The sequence below is a fragment of the Ostrea edulis genome, chromosome 6 (genome assembly GCF_947568905.1).
Source record: "Ostrea edulis chromosome 6, xbOstEdul1.1, whole genome shotgun sequence".
Classification (NCBI taxonomy): Eukaryota; Metazoa; Mollusca; class Bivalvia; order Ostreida; family Ostreidae; genus Ostrea; species Ostrea edulis.
This window is the reverse complement of record NC_079169.1, coordinates 12,449,627-12,465,054: the sequence shown is the minus strand read 5'-3', so window position 1 is coordinate 12,465,054 and position 15,428 is coordinate 12,449,627. Positions and strand designations below refer to the sequence as shown.

General features: G+C 34.0%; 1 protein-coding gene across 1 annotated transcript in view; it reads right to left on the bottom strand.

The window, feature by feature from the left end:
• LOC125645542 (uncharacterized) overlaps positions 1 to 15,428 on the bottom strand; it is a 61,615-nt gene that overhangs the window by 16,707 nt on the left and 29,480 nt on the right. The window contains exons 26-33 of the mRNA XM_048871128.2: positions 15,302 to 15,424; positions 8,698 to 8,949; positions 8,432 to 8,560; positions 5,585 to 5,710; positions 5,137 to 5,271; positions 4,572 to 4,691; positions 4,068 to 4,319; positions 796 to 1,029 (exon numbers count right to left, since the gene is read on the bottom strand). Of these exons, the coding sequence (XP_048727085.2) occupies positions 796 to 1,029; positions 4,068 to 4,319; positions 4,572 to 4,691; positions 5,137 to 5,271; positions 5,585 to 5,710; positions 8,432 to 8,560; positions 8,698 to 8,949; positions 15,302 to 15,424 (1,371 nt within the window). The remainder of the gene's footprint in view (positions 1 to 795; positions 1,030 to 4,067; positions 4,320 to 4,571; positions 4,692 to 5,136; positions 5,272 to 5,584; positions 5,711 to 8,431; positions 8,561 to 8,697; positions 8,950 to 15,301; positions 15,425 to 15,428) is intronic.

Sequence of the window (15,428 nt, the reverse complement as noted above, 5' to 3'; positions counted from 1 at the left end):
TCGTGTTTATCTCTCATAGCAACGTAACGCATGACTACATACACGAAAGCACTATGACGTCACAGTAAGTATTATAAACCTCAAAGTTGATATTGCGCGAAAATTATTTGAGAAAGGTAAGAGTCGTAATAATAAAATGAAGAATACTCACCCGACCTCGTGGACACATCCTAAAATATAACTATGCGTACAATTAAATATTTGGTATTAGTAATGAAACAGAATTTTAGAAATGTTTGTTCACAAAGCAGTCAACTACTGGCCTAAGTGAATACAAACAAGAAATATTACAGTAAGTAGTTAATCGTAATTACATCAATATTGTTATAATCAGTTATTATGAGAGATAAACAAGACTTAAAAAGACCGGTAACACGGTCAAAATATTTCAACAAAGTGTTTAGAGTTTTTTCTGTATTTTTTTTTTTTTAATTTTTGACTGGTTTGACCAATGACCAATGCAATGCACCCTTGTTGTAGTTGTATAGCTTTTATATATCCGAATTCCGAATGAATATAAGAAAACGAATGTTCGATTATAGTGTTAGGACATTTACGTTTTATCCCGATGCTTGGAACATACAATATTTGTATATTCCTGAATTCAGAATTGATCAAACTAGTCGAGTATACTCTATTGGCTTTGTGATTATTTTTAATATACTGCTACTTGTAGATTTTCCTATACCGATTTCAATCGAGAGAGAGAGGGGGGGGGGGGGGTGAGAGACAGAGAGATGTGCAAGCTAGTAAACTTCAGTTTACCTTTGGTGACCAAATAAAACAGTTACTAACTATAACACTTGTCCTGTGTCGTTGCGTTTAGTCGGTAGCCTTCGTAACATGAACATGTGAAGCCTCCCGGTCGGTTGGAACATTGGTGACACTGGGCACGTTTACATTCATCTACATCTTTACAATCCTTCGTATTTATAAGTTCATATCCATCTTTACAGCTGCAGGTGTAATTTCCGTCAAAGTTTGTACATTTCTGGTGGCAAGCTAGAGGATCCTGACATTCGTCGATATCTGTAGAAAAATATAAAGAATATGTGATACAATTCATCATAATAAGAATGTTATCAATTAGCACCATATACCTGTTATCAACGTCAAAACTTTGCAATTTTCCTTAAACAGCATTATCAATATTTCACAAAAACTGGTTGTAACAATGTAATAGCAATCATAACAACTTCATGAACCTGTTTTGTAAAAAAAAAAATATACAAAATGTTTGTGAAAAATAAAGAAAATATATCGCATAATGGACTTGATAAATGATTTAATAAAAACAGTTATTGCCCTTAGATTCAATATTTTGAAACATATATTGATCATCCATATATAACGTAGATTTTTTAGATATTTTATGGTTAACAAGACTTTTTACAATAACTATTGAAAAAGACTCCAACAAAACCTATGTTCCTGCCATGCATAATCTTATCAAATCATTGACGGCATAATCTTTTGACGTCACATCGGAGTTAAAATACCTTAAAGATTTATCCCGATGTTTGGAACCGACAAAATCACGGATTAAAAAAAAGTCTAGTATATGAACCAATGATTTGATAGTACATAGGATATATAACAAATCAGCTATTAAATTTTATGAATATTACACATGCATCTTCAAACTGTCACAGACCCTGAAGTGTTCTACTGAAAAAGTGTAACGGTGACCTAATGCTGAGTGGTTTGGTAACGAACATGTTTGTTTGGGGAGCGAATGTTTTACGGCTTGAACGGAATGGTTCTCAGTGAGACGAGAATGACTCTAATTGGGAACGGAACGCTTTTAATTTTGGAAAGAATGGCTTTCATCGAGAAAGGAACGCTTTTGTCCAAGATGTGAACGAACGATTTGGCCTCCATTTCGAATTCTGTATTTCGGATACTTTGAGCATTTCTTATTCATACACAAACATTGCCAAAATACGATTATACTATGATAAATAATATAAATATTTCAAAATGGAAGGGGGATGAAAGTAAATTGATACTTAGAATCATATGTGTACGCGCCTTAAATTAGATATGGGGATATTTACATCTATCAATAGAAAAAAAAACTTAACTTTTAAAAAAACGTAAAAATCAAATTCATGTCAGGCTAAGTCCGATTTCAATATTGTACAATGTAACATTGTTACCCTTTACTCAAAAATGTGGTCATTTTTTTCGATTACTTAATGTACAAATAATTTTAAAAAGAATTCAGTTCGTACATGCATTGCAGGTATTTTGTAACCTTTAATAAAGGGCTCATATACTTATACAAATGTATATTATAGTGTATATAGTGTGTTAAACTGTTTGAAAGTTTATCATATGCATATTCAGAATAAATCTATCCAAAATTAATAGATCGATATATGTGATCTAATAACAAATAATGATGACTACTCCAATATTATTGGGTACTATCGACGTTCGGGTATTTTTTGTTTTAGAATAGTCATTAAAATATTTTGTCTGGAGGTTTACTTGTATGAAGACTATGCAATCGTCTGCAGAGGATAAAATAACTTTTTATTGAAGAAAACCTCGGAATGTGTACCAAAAGCACATTTGATAATTACGCCTTTCTAAATGCATATGTGATCCAAGGGTGAGGGTATTCAAAATGTCACAAATTTGCATTTATGTTGAAATGAATAGAGTGTCATGGATGTTGTCTTGATTAATTGCCATAATGAATATTTACAATCGGGCCAAGCTAACATGACTTCTACGGTTATCTGAACACTAATCGGTGGGAATTTACACCTCACTTACTGTTCATGCTGTGACATACACACAGTACCCCTTGCTTGTTGCTAGAAGCGACTAAATGAGATGATCCTTCAGATGAGACCATAAAAATGAGGCTCCCTTTCAGATCAAGTGTAGCACAATAAAGATCACTCCTTGCTCAAAGGCCGTAAGCATGGAACATAAGCAAAAAGTATACGTTGTATAAAGGAATATCACCTTAACTGGTTAAAAGGTTCGGATAACCGAAAATTGTTCACCGAAAGCTATCAAATAATCGACAAAGAATTTGAAAACCGCTAATAATTATCATTTTGAATAAGAAATGTTTATTTTGCGTTTTAACACCGATAAGGGAATGCCTGCATACTTTCATTATAATGTGACTGATCATGTTGGTATACGTAAATGTATGCATTCAATACACGTACGATGCACATTGAAAGGGCTTTTTAGGACACCGGCAAAAATCTAATATCTGCGACGGGAACCTATAGTGCAGACTTTTCCATAAACTAGTACACGTACACCGTTACTCTAGAAACTCGATTATTTCATACCTTCATTTGAAGATGACACCACAACAATTGAAATTTCAACAAGTAATTCATTTTCATTTTCCAATATTTTGACTATTTTGAAACATGTCAAATTTATGTTACTCTAACAATTATGCGTACTTGAAGTAGATTTTATAATTTCACACATTGTTTGTTTGTTTTAAAAGCCCCTATCTACAAAAAAAATCCACATTTCACAAACTTTTTCTTTTCATCAACAGTAACATCCTTACTCAAAGATTTATTTATTGAATTCAAAATGAATAATCCATTGCCACATATTTTCGTCTTCAGTAAGTTGATGTCCGTTAACAATCTTGATGAAAGGAAATTTACCTTTTACCCTAAAATAAAAAAGGCTCTGTTATCTCGGGTAATTTGTCTGTAAACGTTTACGGATTTGAACTGTAGAACTCTCCACCTTTGAACAACTTTAAGATATTGTGTCGCATCAAGAGCGATAGCCTTCCGTCTCGACCAAGCGCCATGTTGACCTACATTAACGCCCATACGGGAACGAACGGTTTCAGGGATCGAACAGTTTTAGATGAGAACGGAACGCTTTATTCTGGGAATAGAACGCTTTCGGCTGGGAATGGAACTCTGAACAGTTTTAACACAACGGTTTGATGTTGGAACGGAACGGTTGTTATGGGGAACGGAACGGTTCAAATCTTGCATTAGTACGCTTTAGGGTCTGTAATGTTACAATGTTTATTTGTCAGCTTTGTTTATTTATTCCAATACCTTCGCAGACACCACCAGTGGAGTTTTGAAATCCTGTGATACATTGACATCGGAATGATCCGGGGGTGTTCAGACAGATCACGTGATCCCCAGTACATGGTTTATTTTGACATTCGTCGATATCCACTTCACACGTTTCACCAGTCCATCCGGGCTTACAGACACAGCCATTCACATGATGACAACCACTGGCACCCCGTCCACATTTACACGGTGTATCACAGTTCTCACCGTAGAAGTACTGACTACACTCTAAAAATAGTTTCATTACTCAAATGAAACGACGTATATAAACCTATGTGATTTGGTTAATGCTTTTCAAATTTCAAAACCAACACCCAAGAGATACTAGTATCAGTGTCTTATTTTACTGTCAGATTAAAGCTTTCCTTTTCCGATAAATAGTACATGATCACTGTTCGTTATCTTCACCTTACATGTAAGTAAACAAAAGTAACAGTTGCATGACTACTAAACTTCATGGAAGTCTTCCATGTGTGATACCTTTACAGGTTCTGTAATCATTTTGTAGCGAGTAACCAAGGAAACAGTCGCAGCTATACGATCCGTTTGTATTTGTACAAGTCTGCGAGCAGGTCATAACATCTTTACACTCGTCAATGTCTAAATGAAAAAAAAATATGAAAATTTGAAATGCTCATCAGCGAAACAAATATCCCAATATATATATATATATATATATATATATATATATATATATATATATATATATCAGTATTTGTCAGTTGTTTGTATGAATCCTATATAAATAAATACAACTACAAAGACGGTAAAAATATTTCAAAAAAGTGTTTAAAGTTTTTTGAAAACTATTACTTCGATAAAAGAAATTGTATTATGGACATTTACCCATGTGAATTATTTACACTTAATACGCAATTACGAGATGTTTCTGTAAATTATCGGAAATCGTACTATTCCATTAAGTAAAGATTCTGAAATCGCGTAATAAAACACTACCTTTATGGTTTGTAAAAGAAATACGCGAAAATATCCAAGTTTTCAGCATTCGTATTTACATTGTATATCGGTGCTATGTATACGATACCAATGCATGTTTTGCTGTCCGCTGCAAGTTCGTATCCTGTCTCACAAAAACAAATCCCACTGTGATCAGCATGTGCGACTTGCTTACAACCGTAGGAACAGTTTAATTCCGGAAACAAGGAACACGAATCTCGAGCTGGGACTGTAAAATAAGTATGTTAGATATCAATCACAGAGGAAATGTTTGTGATTTCAAGAAACAAAATATAATTAGATATTATAAAGTTTAAAGAAAATGCATTGTCTTTTATTCTTCATTTTTAATAGCAGCAAAATTCCGATTTCAAGGAAATGGAAGACTTCGGGGTTAGTCCTGCATTCTTTATAAACTCTAATAAAACTATGTGCAAACTCGTAAATAGGTTTTGCTTTCTGACACAAAACATTGAAAGGTTACAAAATTTGGAAAGGTAATTTGAATACACACAGATATGCCAATAATTTCATACTCTTTTCACACGTTTTCCGATCATCCTGAAGTGTGAATCCGAAGAAGCACAGACAACTATATCCACCATCGGCGTTTTCACATTTCTGGGAGCATCCGTGAATAGGAGTCTTGCATTCATCAATATCTGTTTGAGAAAAATACACGATAGATTGTTTTGTCTGGAAATACGATGATCATGTACTTGATATTTTGACATTAAGTTTCTGAACTCCTTCCCGGCTAAGAAGAACCATTTTCAAATCACTTTATATTTCGGATTTCAAACATATCGGTTGAGCATCACTGAAGAGACATTATTTGTCGAAATGCGCATCTGGTGCATCAAAATTGGTACCCTATAAGTTTTGCATATGGTTTATTAGGATTATGATAAAACATTTTGAAATGTTTTAAAAAACGTTTTAAGTTTTTCACTTCTACAGAGTGTATGTTGAAAAATAGTTTCCTGAACTGTTTATCGAAATGTTATTAAAATGTTATAAAAACATTTCATAGTAACAGGTTTTCAGTCTCTCGTAAAAACGTCATTTTGATATGTTATAACGTTGTTTTTAAGATGTTACCAGAAATGTTTTATAACAATATTTACATGATATTCCTTTGAAGCAGTTTGAAAATATTTCCAAATATGTTTTAATAACTTTTTTCTAAAGTGTTCAAGAAATAGTTTCAAAGATGTTATAGCAACATTTTAATATATTTTTTTGAATACTCTTTCAAAAACATTTTATAAAACATTTTGTATCAAAGTTTTGTGAATGCTTTTACTCCTTTTGAGTAATATTCGGGTGAAACATTTTGAAATATATTCTTTATTTAGTTTATTGAAGGTTTGCTGAAATATGAAATAAACCATGTAAACCGTTTACTAAGACAGAAAATGGGTATATAATTCTGGCGATGATCACAAGGAGAGGAATATCATAATTGTTTTGGTCTGCATTAATGTCCATGTTCATATTAAGTAGGATGTATAGTAAAATGATGCACGAAATCTATAAATGGGCGACTATAGCTCTCAGTGACCAATTAAACTGAAACTACTTGCAAAATGTCAGCAAAATTAGCAAAATGTAGAAAAAACCATGTATATTTTGTAGATATGTAACATTGATATCCTGTAGGAATTTAAAGGTTATAATCATAAAAATGACAATTTCCTTATTCATTGACCTACATCATTATATCAAAATCAAAGTTGATCCAACAGAAGAATTACATAACATGCTTTGCTAGTCTTGTTAATTTGTTACACATGTTTGATTTACAATTCACTGATCCGTCTCCATGGAATATCTCCATGGAAACAGGAGGGAATTGTAAGTGTTAGTGGTGTGCCAAATGCTGCTTCTGACTGGCTCAGAAAAAATCTTTATCAGTGGTGGTATTATCTTACATACGTATCAAGAAGAATAACATCATGATTTGAAAAGGTTTGATACTCTGTCCAAGAAGATCTAAGTAAATATATTTGCTAGTTATATGCAGGGACTGTACAAAGCTATGAAATAAAATAATAAGTATTTGTATTTTCACCGTACTTTTTATGGTTTAATAAAGCAATTTATTTTAGCAATATTGTATACCCACTCATTGAAACAGCTGTACGGAACATTTTAATATGCAAAACGGTAATATCTTAGTTTTAAGTATTGTGTATGCTTTTTGTTTAATAGACAGTTGATGATAGAAATAAATTTGAGGAAAGAAGGGCATATAACAAGAAATGGATATCGTCTAAACGTCAGAAAAAATGTGTGTAAAGCAAAGGAAAACAAAATGGAATTAGAAACGTTATTTGATATCATGAGAATGATACTGGAACTACTTAAAATAATTAAAATCAGATGTTATGAGATCAATAATTGTGTTAGAAAATGACGGTGAGACATCACATCACATCACGTTGATGACCATTTGGAGGAAGAAAATAAATACGAAGAAACAGAGCAAGTTATACACAATCCTTATATTCAAAACTTAAATGTTCAACATATTGACTCTGAGTCTGACCACACTGAAAATACCGATGCTATTGTTAATTTTGACACATCTTTATCGGATTCTGATGATGACAGTACATGTAATTATGACTCCGATCTATTAAGAGAATCGCTTAAAAACTGAATTAATACTCATGAAATATGAGTAAATGCAATTGACAGCCTTTTTTCAAAATATTGAAAGACAATGGACACCCAGATCTACCCGTTTATGTAAGGGCATCATTGAAGAAGCCAAAGGACTTTGATTTATAAAGGATCTCCGACATGGAGCTTGTAGGAGTTATGAGATTGATCACTGTTCGTTATCTTCACCTTGCATTACTTCCACTTTGGTTTACAACCAATGACTTGCGATGTATTAAATAAATTATATGGATTATATTATAATTATTTATTTTCATCATATTATCAGAATACATAATAAAAAAAAAATATAATCACAGTATAAAAACAGTAACAAATGTATGCCTAAAAATGTTCTATAACACATTCAAACATCAGTAAACTGGAAACCTTACAAAATATATTATCAAACCTCTATCTTAACATTCCATTCAAAGTGTTTACAAAACATTATTATAACATCTACGTGACCATACATTTTTGCGTTTTTAAAACATTTCAGAAAAATGTTTTCAGTCTTTTAAGAGAACGTTTTTATAATATTTTATTAACGTGTTTTTACACTTGTAGCTGGGTTTATTGGAAATACATGGTTTCATTATTAATTTTGGATATCAAGAACTTTTGTGAAAGAAACTTCATGATCACAAGCGTACTCAAAGCGACGCATTTTTTCTATTTTATTTGTAAAACAATACCTGAAAGTAAATTATTACCTTCACAAACGGAGTTCTCCTTCTGATATCCTTCTTTACATTCACAGGTATAGTTACCGAACGTGTTCATGCACTGTGTCGTGTCCACTGGACAGTCATTCAATGATGCATCGTCACACTCATCGATATCTTTAAAAACAAGAAACAATGTGACGGATATAAAATTACATCGATACATAAAATTTTATTCCTATATTGAACACATACCTTCCCAAAAACCTAATCAAATTCAATTTGAAATTGATAGAATAAAACAAAAATCCAACCTTCGCACTTGTCTTCGATTAATTTGAATCCTTGTAAACAATCACACTGGTAAAAACCTTCAGTGTTATGGCAGAGTTTATTGCTACCACATATACTTGGGTTTAGCTGACACTCATCAATGTCTACACTGCAGTTTCTCCCGGTCCATCCCGGGAGACAGACACATCCACTAACAGGGTCACATATGTCCACACCTGGACCACATGCACACACCTGTCTGCAATTCTCACCGTAGTTTGGTAGTTCACATTCTGTTGATGCAAAATAAACAACTACAGAATCGTAGTTCGTGTTGCGCGAATTAGATCATTACAACGTACATAGCATTTGTGAAAAACATGTATTAACATAAAATGGGAATGCTGAGTACCCGGTTACATCAACTTATATGCCAGTTTGTTGTTTATTTATTTGTTTTACATACAAATTTAAATAACCCCCCCATTCTTATAAACGTTTAGAATGTCTTTTATAATATTTCATAGTTTTGGCTAGACTTAGTTATATGCTAATATCACTTGAATGTTATTACATGTCCTTTTTAATATATCCATTGTTTGTTTTACATGCAACGCGCTTTGGGTGAATGTGTTGATTATGTAAGGCGCTATATAAATGCACAATGATAGTAATGCTAATCCCGATTTCACTCATATTGAGACGCCACGAACTGTAGGTGAAGAACCCAATCTAATTAAAATTAGATCCTATGATCCGCTCATCTACTATCGCTACATATAGGATCTAACATCTCCGCTTTAGGGTTCACTTCAGCATGACCTATGATGTTATTTAATTAGAGCGTCGCCTAGAAAATTTTCGGTGTCGTCTCAATCTCTCGGAACAACATACTTTTTTCTAAAGCGTCCCGATAAATCCGAGCAAATAATAAACAATATACCTGCGCGCACAGTTTCGCTGATAACACCAGATAGTCACGGGTTTCGAGGATGTATTCTGGGTTAACGTATACTGTCTTCGTGGGTTTTCTTGTTATGTGAAAGAGACGAATGGCTAGGGAAACGTTCTGATCAAGAAATTGTTCATAATGAAAATGACAGACGAATCAGCTATACACTTCACGCGTGTGTAAAATGTTTCGGTAAGAAGTAATAAAATATAGAAGGGAAATATGTGACATACCGTATATCAGGTTTTTTCCGCGTGTATCTAATTTCCGCTTTTTTCACGACCATTTTCGTATCGTGGAAAATAAATCCGCGTAAATTTGTTACAAATGTTTGTTTATATGATAGAGTTATATAGCATACGTGTAATGGTGTGGTGATAGTTCTGTGTTTAGTGTATATTGTTTCCCCCAAAATCCGACAAGCGCCACATAACAACTATGTAAGGCTCGGTGTTTATTTAATAAATGACAAGCTAATTAAAAGAACCACATTCGTTGCTTCCATCAATGTATAATTATATTTAAGCTACTCGTATATGTAAACTGAAAATAATTATCGATAAATATTTTGCATTAGTACCATTACAGCTAACGAACAGTGATTTACGTTACTATACCGACAAATTGTACATATTTACAATATACTTGAGTGTAAACAAAAATGCAAAATTGTTTTTGAAACTGGTACGCAGCACAGGTGTGTGATCAGCTGAGTTCGTCTTCCGAAATTGACGAGGTGAAGGTCGGTCTATCTCTCACCCGGATGAGGCCTTTTAGAGCGAAATGGCGGACAAAGCTCTATGATTACATGCAAACAAAACCCGCAATCGTCAGAAATGGATTCAGAGAAGCTGTTTTAGGTTCTGATTCGAGGAAACAACATGACGCGGAAAAAACCTGATAACGGTATCATAGTGTGAAGAAAGCAGAAGGAGATCCAAGTTATAAATACTGGATCAACCTCAGCTTCAAAGGAAAAACGACAACTGCCAGTCTGCCATCACTAGAGGTTGGTCATCTTTTGGTCATTTATAATCTTGTTTAGACATATTAAACAATGGAATAAAAATAACACCTATATGTATATGTTATGAATTCTGTAAACTAAATATTGCATAAGTTAATCATCAAATTATGGTCAGTAAGTAACCTATTAAACTTCTGTTGAATATATTTCCCTATTAGAAAAAAGTTAACTTCAGTTTTTAAAATTGGTTATCCTTAGTTTATCATACCATTATATAAAGTTGTGTATCCATGTCACTTTTCCTTTACTTGTCATAATTGCATAGTGGTGTATAGATAATGTCAGGTTTCAATTTGTTGTTATTTTGAATTTATGATCATGACATGCAGTGATATTTTACACCTGAAGAAAAATGAAAATATTTCACAATAAACATGGGTGGTTTAACTGACTATAAGCATATCTACAAATGGATATACGTTTCATATAGAAATTGACAGAGCTACATGTACCCCTAACTAGTGTAGCTCCATGTAGATGAGAGGACTTAGATATTTTTCCAAGGGAGTGAGGTGACTAAATGGGGCGGTCCTTCGGATCAGACCGCAAAAATCGAGGCCCCATGTCACAACAGGTGTGTCACGATAGATATTTCTCCCTCTTCAAGGCCATAAGCGCCAATCATAGGCCTTAATTGTGTAGTCTTTCGCCAACAATGATGACGTCTTCATGTTAATCAAGTTAAGCACCTGCATTTGATGTCAAGGTTACAGTTGCATGTTTTCATAGATATACGTACAATAATGAATTTCTTGGTGATAGTAAACTCATTTTCACTCTTAAATGATTAGGAGTGACAGGTATTTCCCATTATCAAAACAATTTATCGTATCTTGAAACTACATGTACTAAGTAGAAAAAAATAATTTGGATATATCTATATCATTGTTATTAATTTGAACAAAGAGTTTTTCCGATTTCTATTCAGCAACATTGTATCAAATGGTAATGGATACTGGTCAGTAAAAGATCTATCAAGGGGGTCATGAGAGTCCCACTTTCTAGCAGTTGTATTTTCATAGTGCTTATGCATGACACTCAGTTGGTGTTGGCAGGAGAAAACCACTTTGCCCTCCAATTATCTACTATCATCTAAAATATAAAGTAAAGTTTTCTGCACCCCCAACTTTTATAGGTTTTCAAAGCATGTACTGTAACTCCCTTCCTTGGAGACATATGGCTGGATAATGTTGTTGATTACCATTCTTGATCTCAGTACACTTTTGGACTGTTTAATTGTAATGAGGATAAAACAAAAGAAACCGTTCAACAAATGAAGAACACAATATCAAAAAAATTGCTCCAACGAAAGACAGGGCGTATAATAAAACCAGTGCTTTATAGAGGATTTCTGAATGTGTCACTAAATGTATACCCGATTAATATGTGTGGATAGTCTGAAATAATCCTTATAAAAGTAATGGGGAGGTACAAGGATTTCGAACTACTTACCACCCCCCTCTTGATTTTAACTGCAATTTTTTTATATTGATACGATACGCAAGAGCTTGTTCTGCGTATGGTCAGTTTTTAAATCGAGGCAATCTACTGACAAGTTGATGATACAGGGGTTTCAACAGTTTCAATTGAAGTCAGCATTTCGCAAAGTCTATAGTCGTTGTAACGATTTACTTCATCAATACAACCTATCATTGGGTAAAATGCTGTCTGACATGTTTCATACAGATTGTTAGGCCGTTCTTGGCACATAGATTTTGACTACGGGGATAGCTCCGTTTATCTGATCAGGATTTATGGTTCACGGGGTGTGTGACCGGTCAACAGGAGATGCTTACTCCTCCTAGGCACCTAATCCCACTTCTGGTGTGTTCGGGGTTCCGTGTTTGCCCAACTACATGTATAAGAGGTGAAGATAACAAACAGTGATCAATCTCATAACTCCTACAAGCAATACATGTATCTATTTTGTATGCTTATAGGAGTTATGGGATGTATCACTGTTCGTTATCTTCACCTTTCATTAGCTCAAGATTTTTTTTTTAAATGTAAAGTTGCAATCAAATATAGCAAACACATTACTAGTATAGAATTTTTCCATTCTGAGTTCTTTATTCAACAATTTCCATCAACCTCAGTAGATAGAGCGTATGGCTACCATGTGAAAGGCCTTTAGTTTGTATTCTATCAATGCCTTTGGATTTAAATTTGAAATTCATCACTTCTAAAAGCTATATAGTGACAGAGGGGTATTAGAGGGAGTTTGTACATAAAGATGATAAAATTGACCTCATCAGAACATCATTAATTAGTTAACTGATATTTTCCATTCCAGAAAAGTAATGTAGCACTCAAACAAAAGAATGAATTGGAGGTTGAATTTAATATTTTTTCTACTTCTTCTTTTATTCTTTCATTGTTCAAGGTCATTTTCATTCATAATGGTGACAAATGAACTTTGTCATTATTATGTTTACTGTATTTATTTATGTGTCTAATAAAAATATCAAATGTGGAATACATCAAAGAAAAACTGTATTCAATTGTATAATATATTAAATATCTCTACTGTAAAAACAATAATAGGATAATTTAATTTGTATTTTAGGCTACCACTGTCCACAAACTGACCTACGACACAGGAAATGGATGTATTTCTTGCACCATGTATTAGTACAGAAACCTCTTGAATGCGAGAAGTATCAAGGGACATGTGAAAAACTATATAGATCTGCGTCATGTTTATTTTTACAGTATCTACATCCTTAGAGATCAAGTACTGCTCTGACAATCAACCATGTAAATAAAATACTTTTTACATTCACATAATAACTGTATGCCATGATGTTTATATCTCATAAATATATCTTAAAAGATTATAGCTTTTTTTAACAGATATGAAAACAAATAAGGAATTGTCTGCATGTAGAGTTACTGCATAACATGGACGTGTACAGGGATAGCTCTTATCAATGTTATCTACTTCTTTGAGACAGTACATGGGAAAGTCATTTCCAAATTCATTGGATTCGAACTTTCCTAAATGTTTTGCATCAGAATCTGACTCTACTTCATTATCCCTATGGGATTCAATTTTTTGAAAGTTTTTGCGGCCAATGATATCATGGAGAACGCTGACAGAGAAAGATCGAAGAGAATAGACACTCCCTCCTGCCGACCCATATAACCGGAAAAAATGGTAATCTGAGGTTAGATCTGCCTTGTGTGCAGCTAGCCAGATACCTGGAAGGGGGTCCACTAATGTGAACAATACCCGTACATCTGCATGTAAATAAGAAAGAACCGAAAACAATAAGCAGTCAACACATTTTGGATATGTTTGTAAAACAAACAAACAACTAATCAACAATCCATTTGCTCTTGAATTTTATCTAGTTTAGAGTATTCCAACGTTGACATTATGATGAAAAGTAGTCTGCATCTGGTATCATGATTGACACTTTTCAATTTTACATCAAAATTAATGTCGCGTACATTGTATGAATTTTGTAGCAATTTTGCAAGGATGAAATGCCATCCCTTCCAAAAAGATTATTCCTTGGCGGATGTCTTCTGTTATTTGTGGAGGTCGATACAAGCGAATAAAATCCCTGAATGACCACTCTCATGCCCTGGGCACATGTGTCAATAATTATCCAGACATCACTATCTGAGTTTCCCAAAGTCTGTCTTAAGTCGCTGGTCTTGTTTACAGGTTCTGTTTGAAACATTTCCACATAATGGACAAAATCAAGAATCATGCTAAAATGTATCAATAAATAACTGAAGCAAAAAGAATTGTGCATATGGTATACTTAAAACTTTAAGTAAATTAAAAGTAAAACTTTAACCCTAACCCTAACCTTGAGTCCATCAACTAGCCACAATGAGGCCATCTCAACAAAATTTGACACTTTTCCCCCCAAAAAGTCTGAAGTTTCATTTATTTCGAGGGTCATCCAAATTGAAAACTTTCATGATTTTCTTATTTTCAAAGACCAGGTTGTACCACATGTAGGAGTCAAGTCGTGTACTATCTATTTTGCATTGTGGTATTTACCGTGTATCCTATCCTATCGTGCGTGTATCCTATCCTATCGTATCGTGCGTGTATCCTATCGTATCGTGCGTGTATCCTATTGTATCGTGCGTGTATCATGTTCTATCGTTTATCATGTCAAGAATACCGTTGCAGGTACTGTATGAAAAGTGAGGATAAGGGACAGCGATAAATCTCATAACTCTTATAAGCAATACAAAATAGATAGTTGGGCAAACACGGACCCCTGGACGCACCAGAGGTGCGATCAGGGGCCTAGGGGGAGTAAGCATCTCCTGTTGACCGGTCACACCCGCCGTGAGCCCTATATCCTGATCAGGTAAACGGAGTTATCCGCAGTCAAAATCAGTGTGTGGTTCTTGAGAAGAAGACTTTTGAAAATTGGTCAATTTTGGGCCGCCTCTAAGGCCCCAGGGATGTTGGAGTCCTGAAATTTACAATTGACGCCCCCTTGTCGCAATAATGATTCATATCGAATTTGAAAAGAATTGGACAGGTAGGTATTAAGACGAAGTTAGAAATGTTCCATTGTTAACGCACGACGGACGAAGCACGACGGACGATGACGGACGACAACCAATTGCAATCGTTTGTGATTCCACATATATCTTTGCTAAATAACTACAGGTACATTATTATGTAAATTACTTGAACAGGAAGTTTTATCTGCGTTCAGATTGTAACCAGGACGGCAGGCACACTGGAATGACCCGTTCAGGTTGAGGCATTCTTGATCACATGGTGAAGTATCCAGTGCACATTCATCAATATCTAA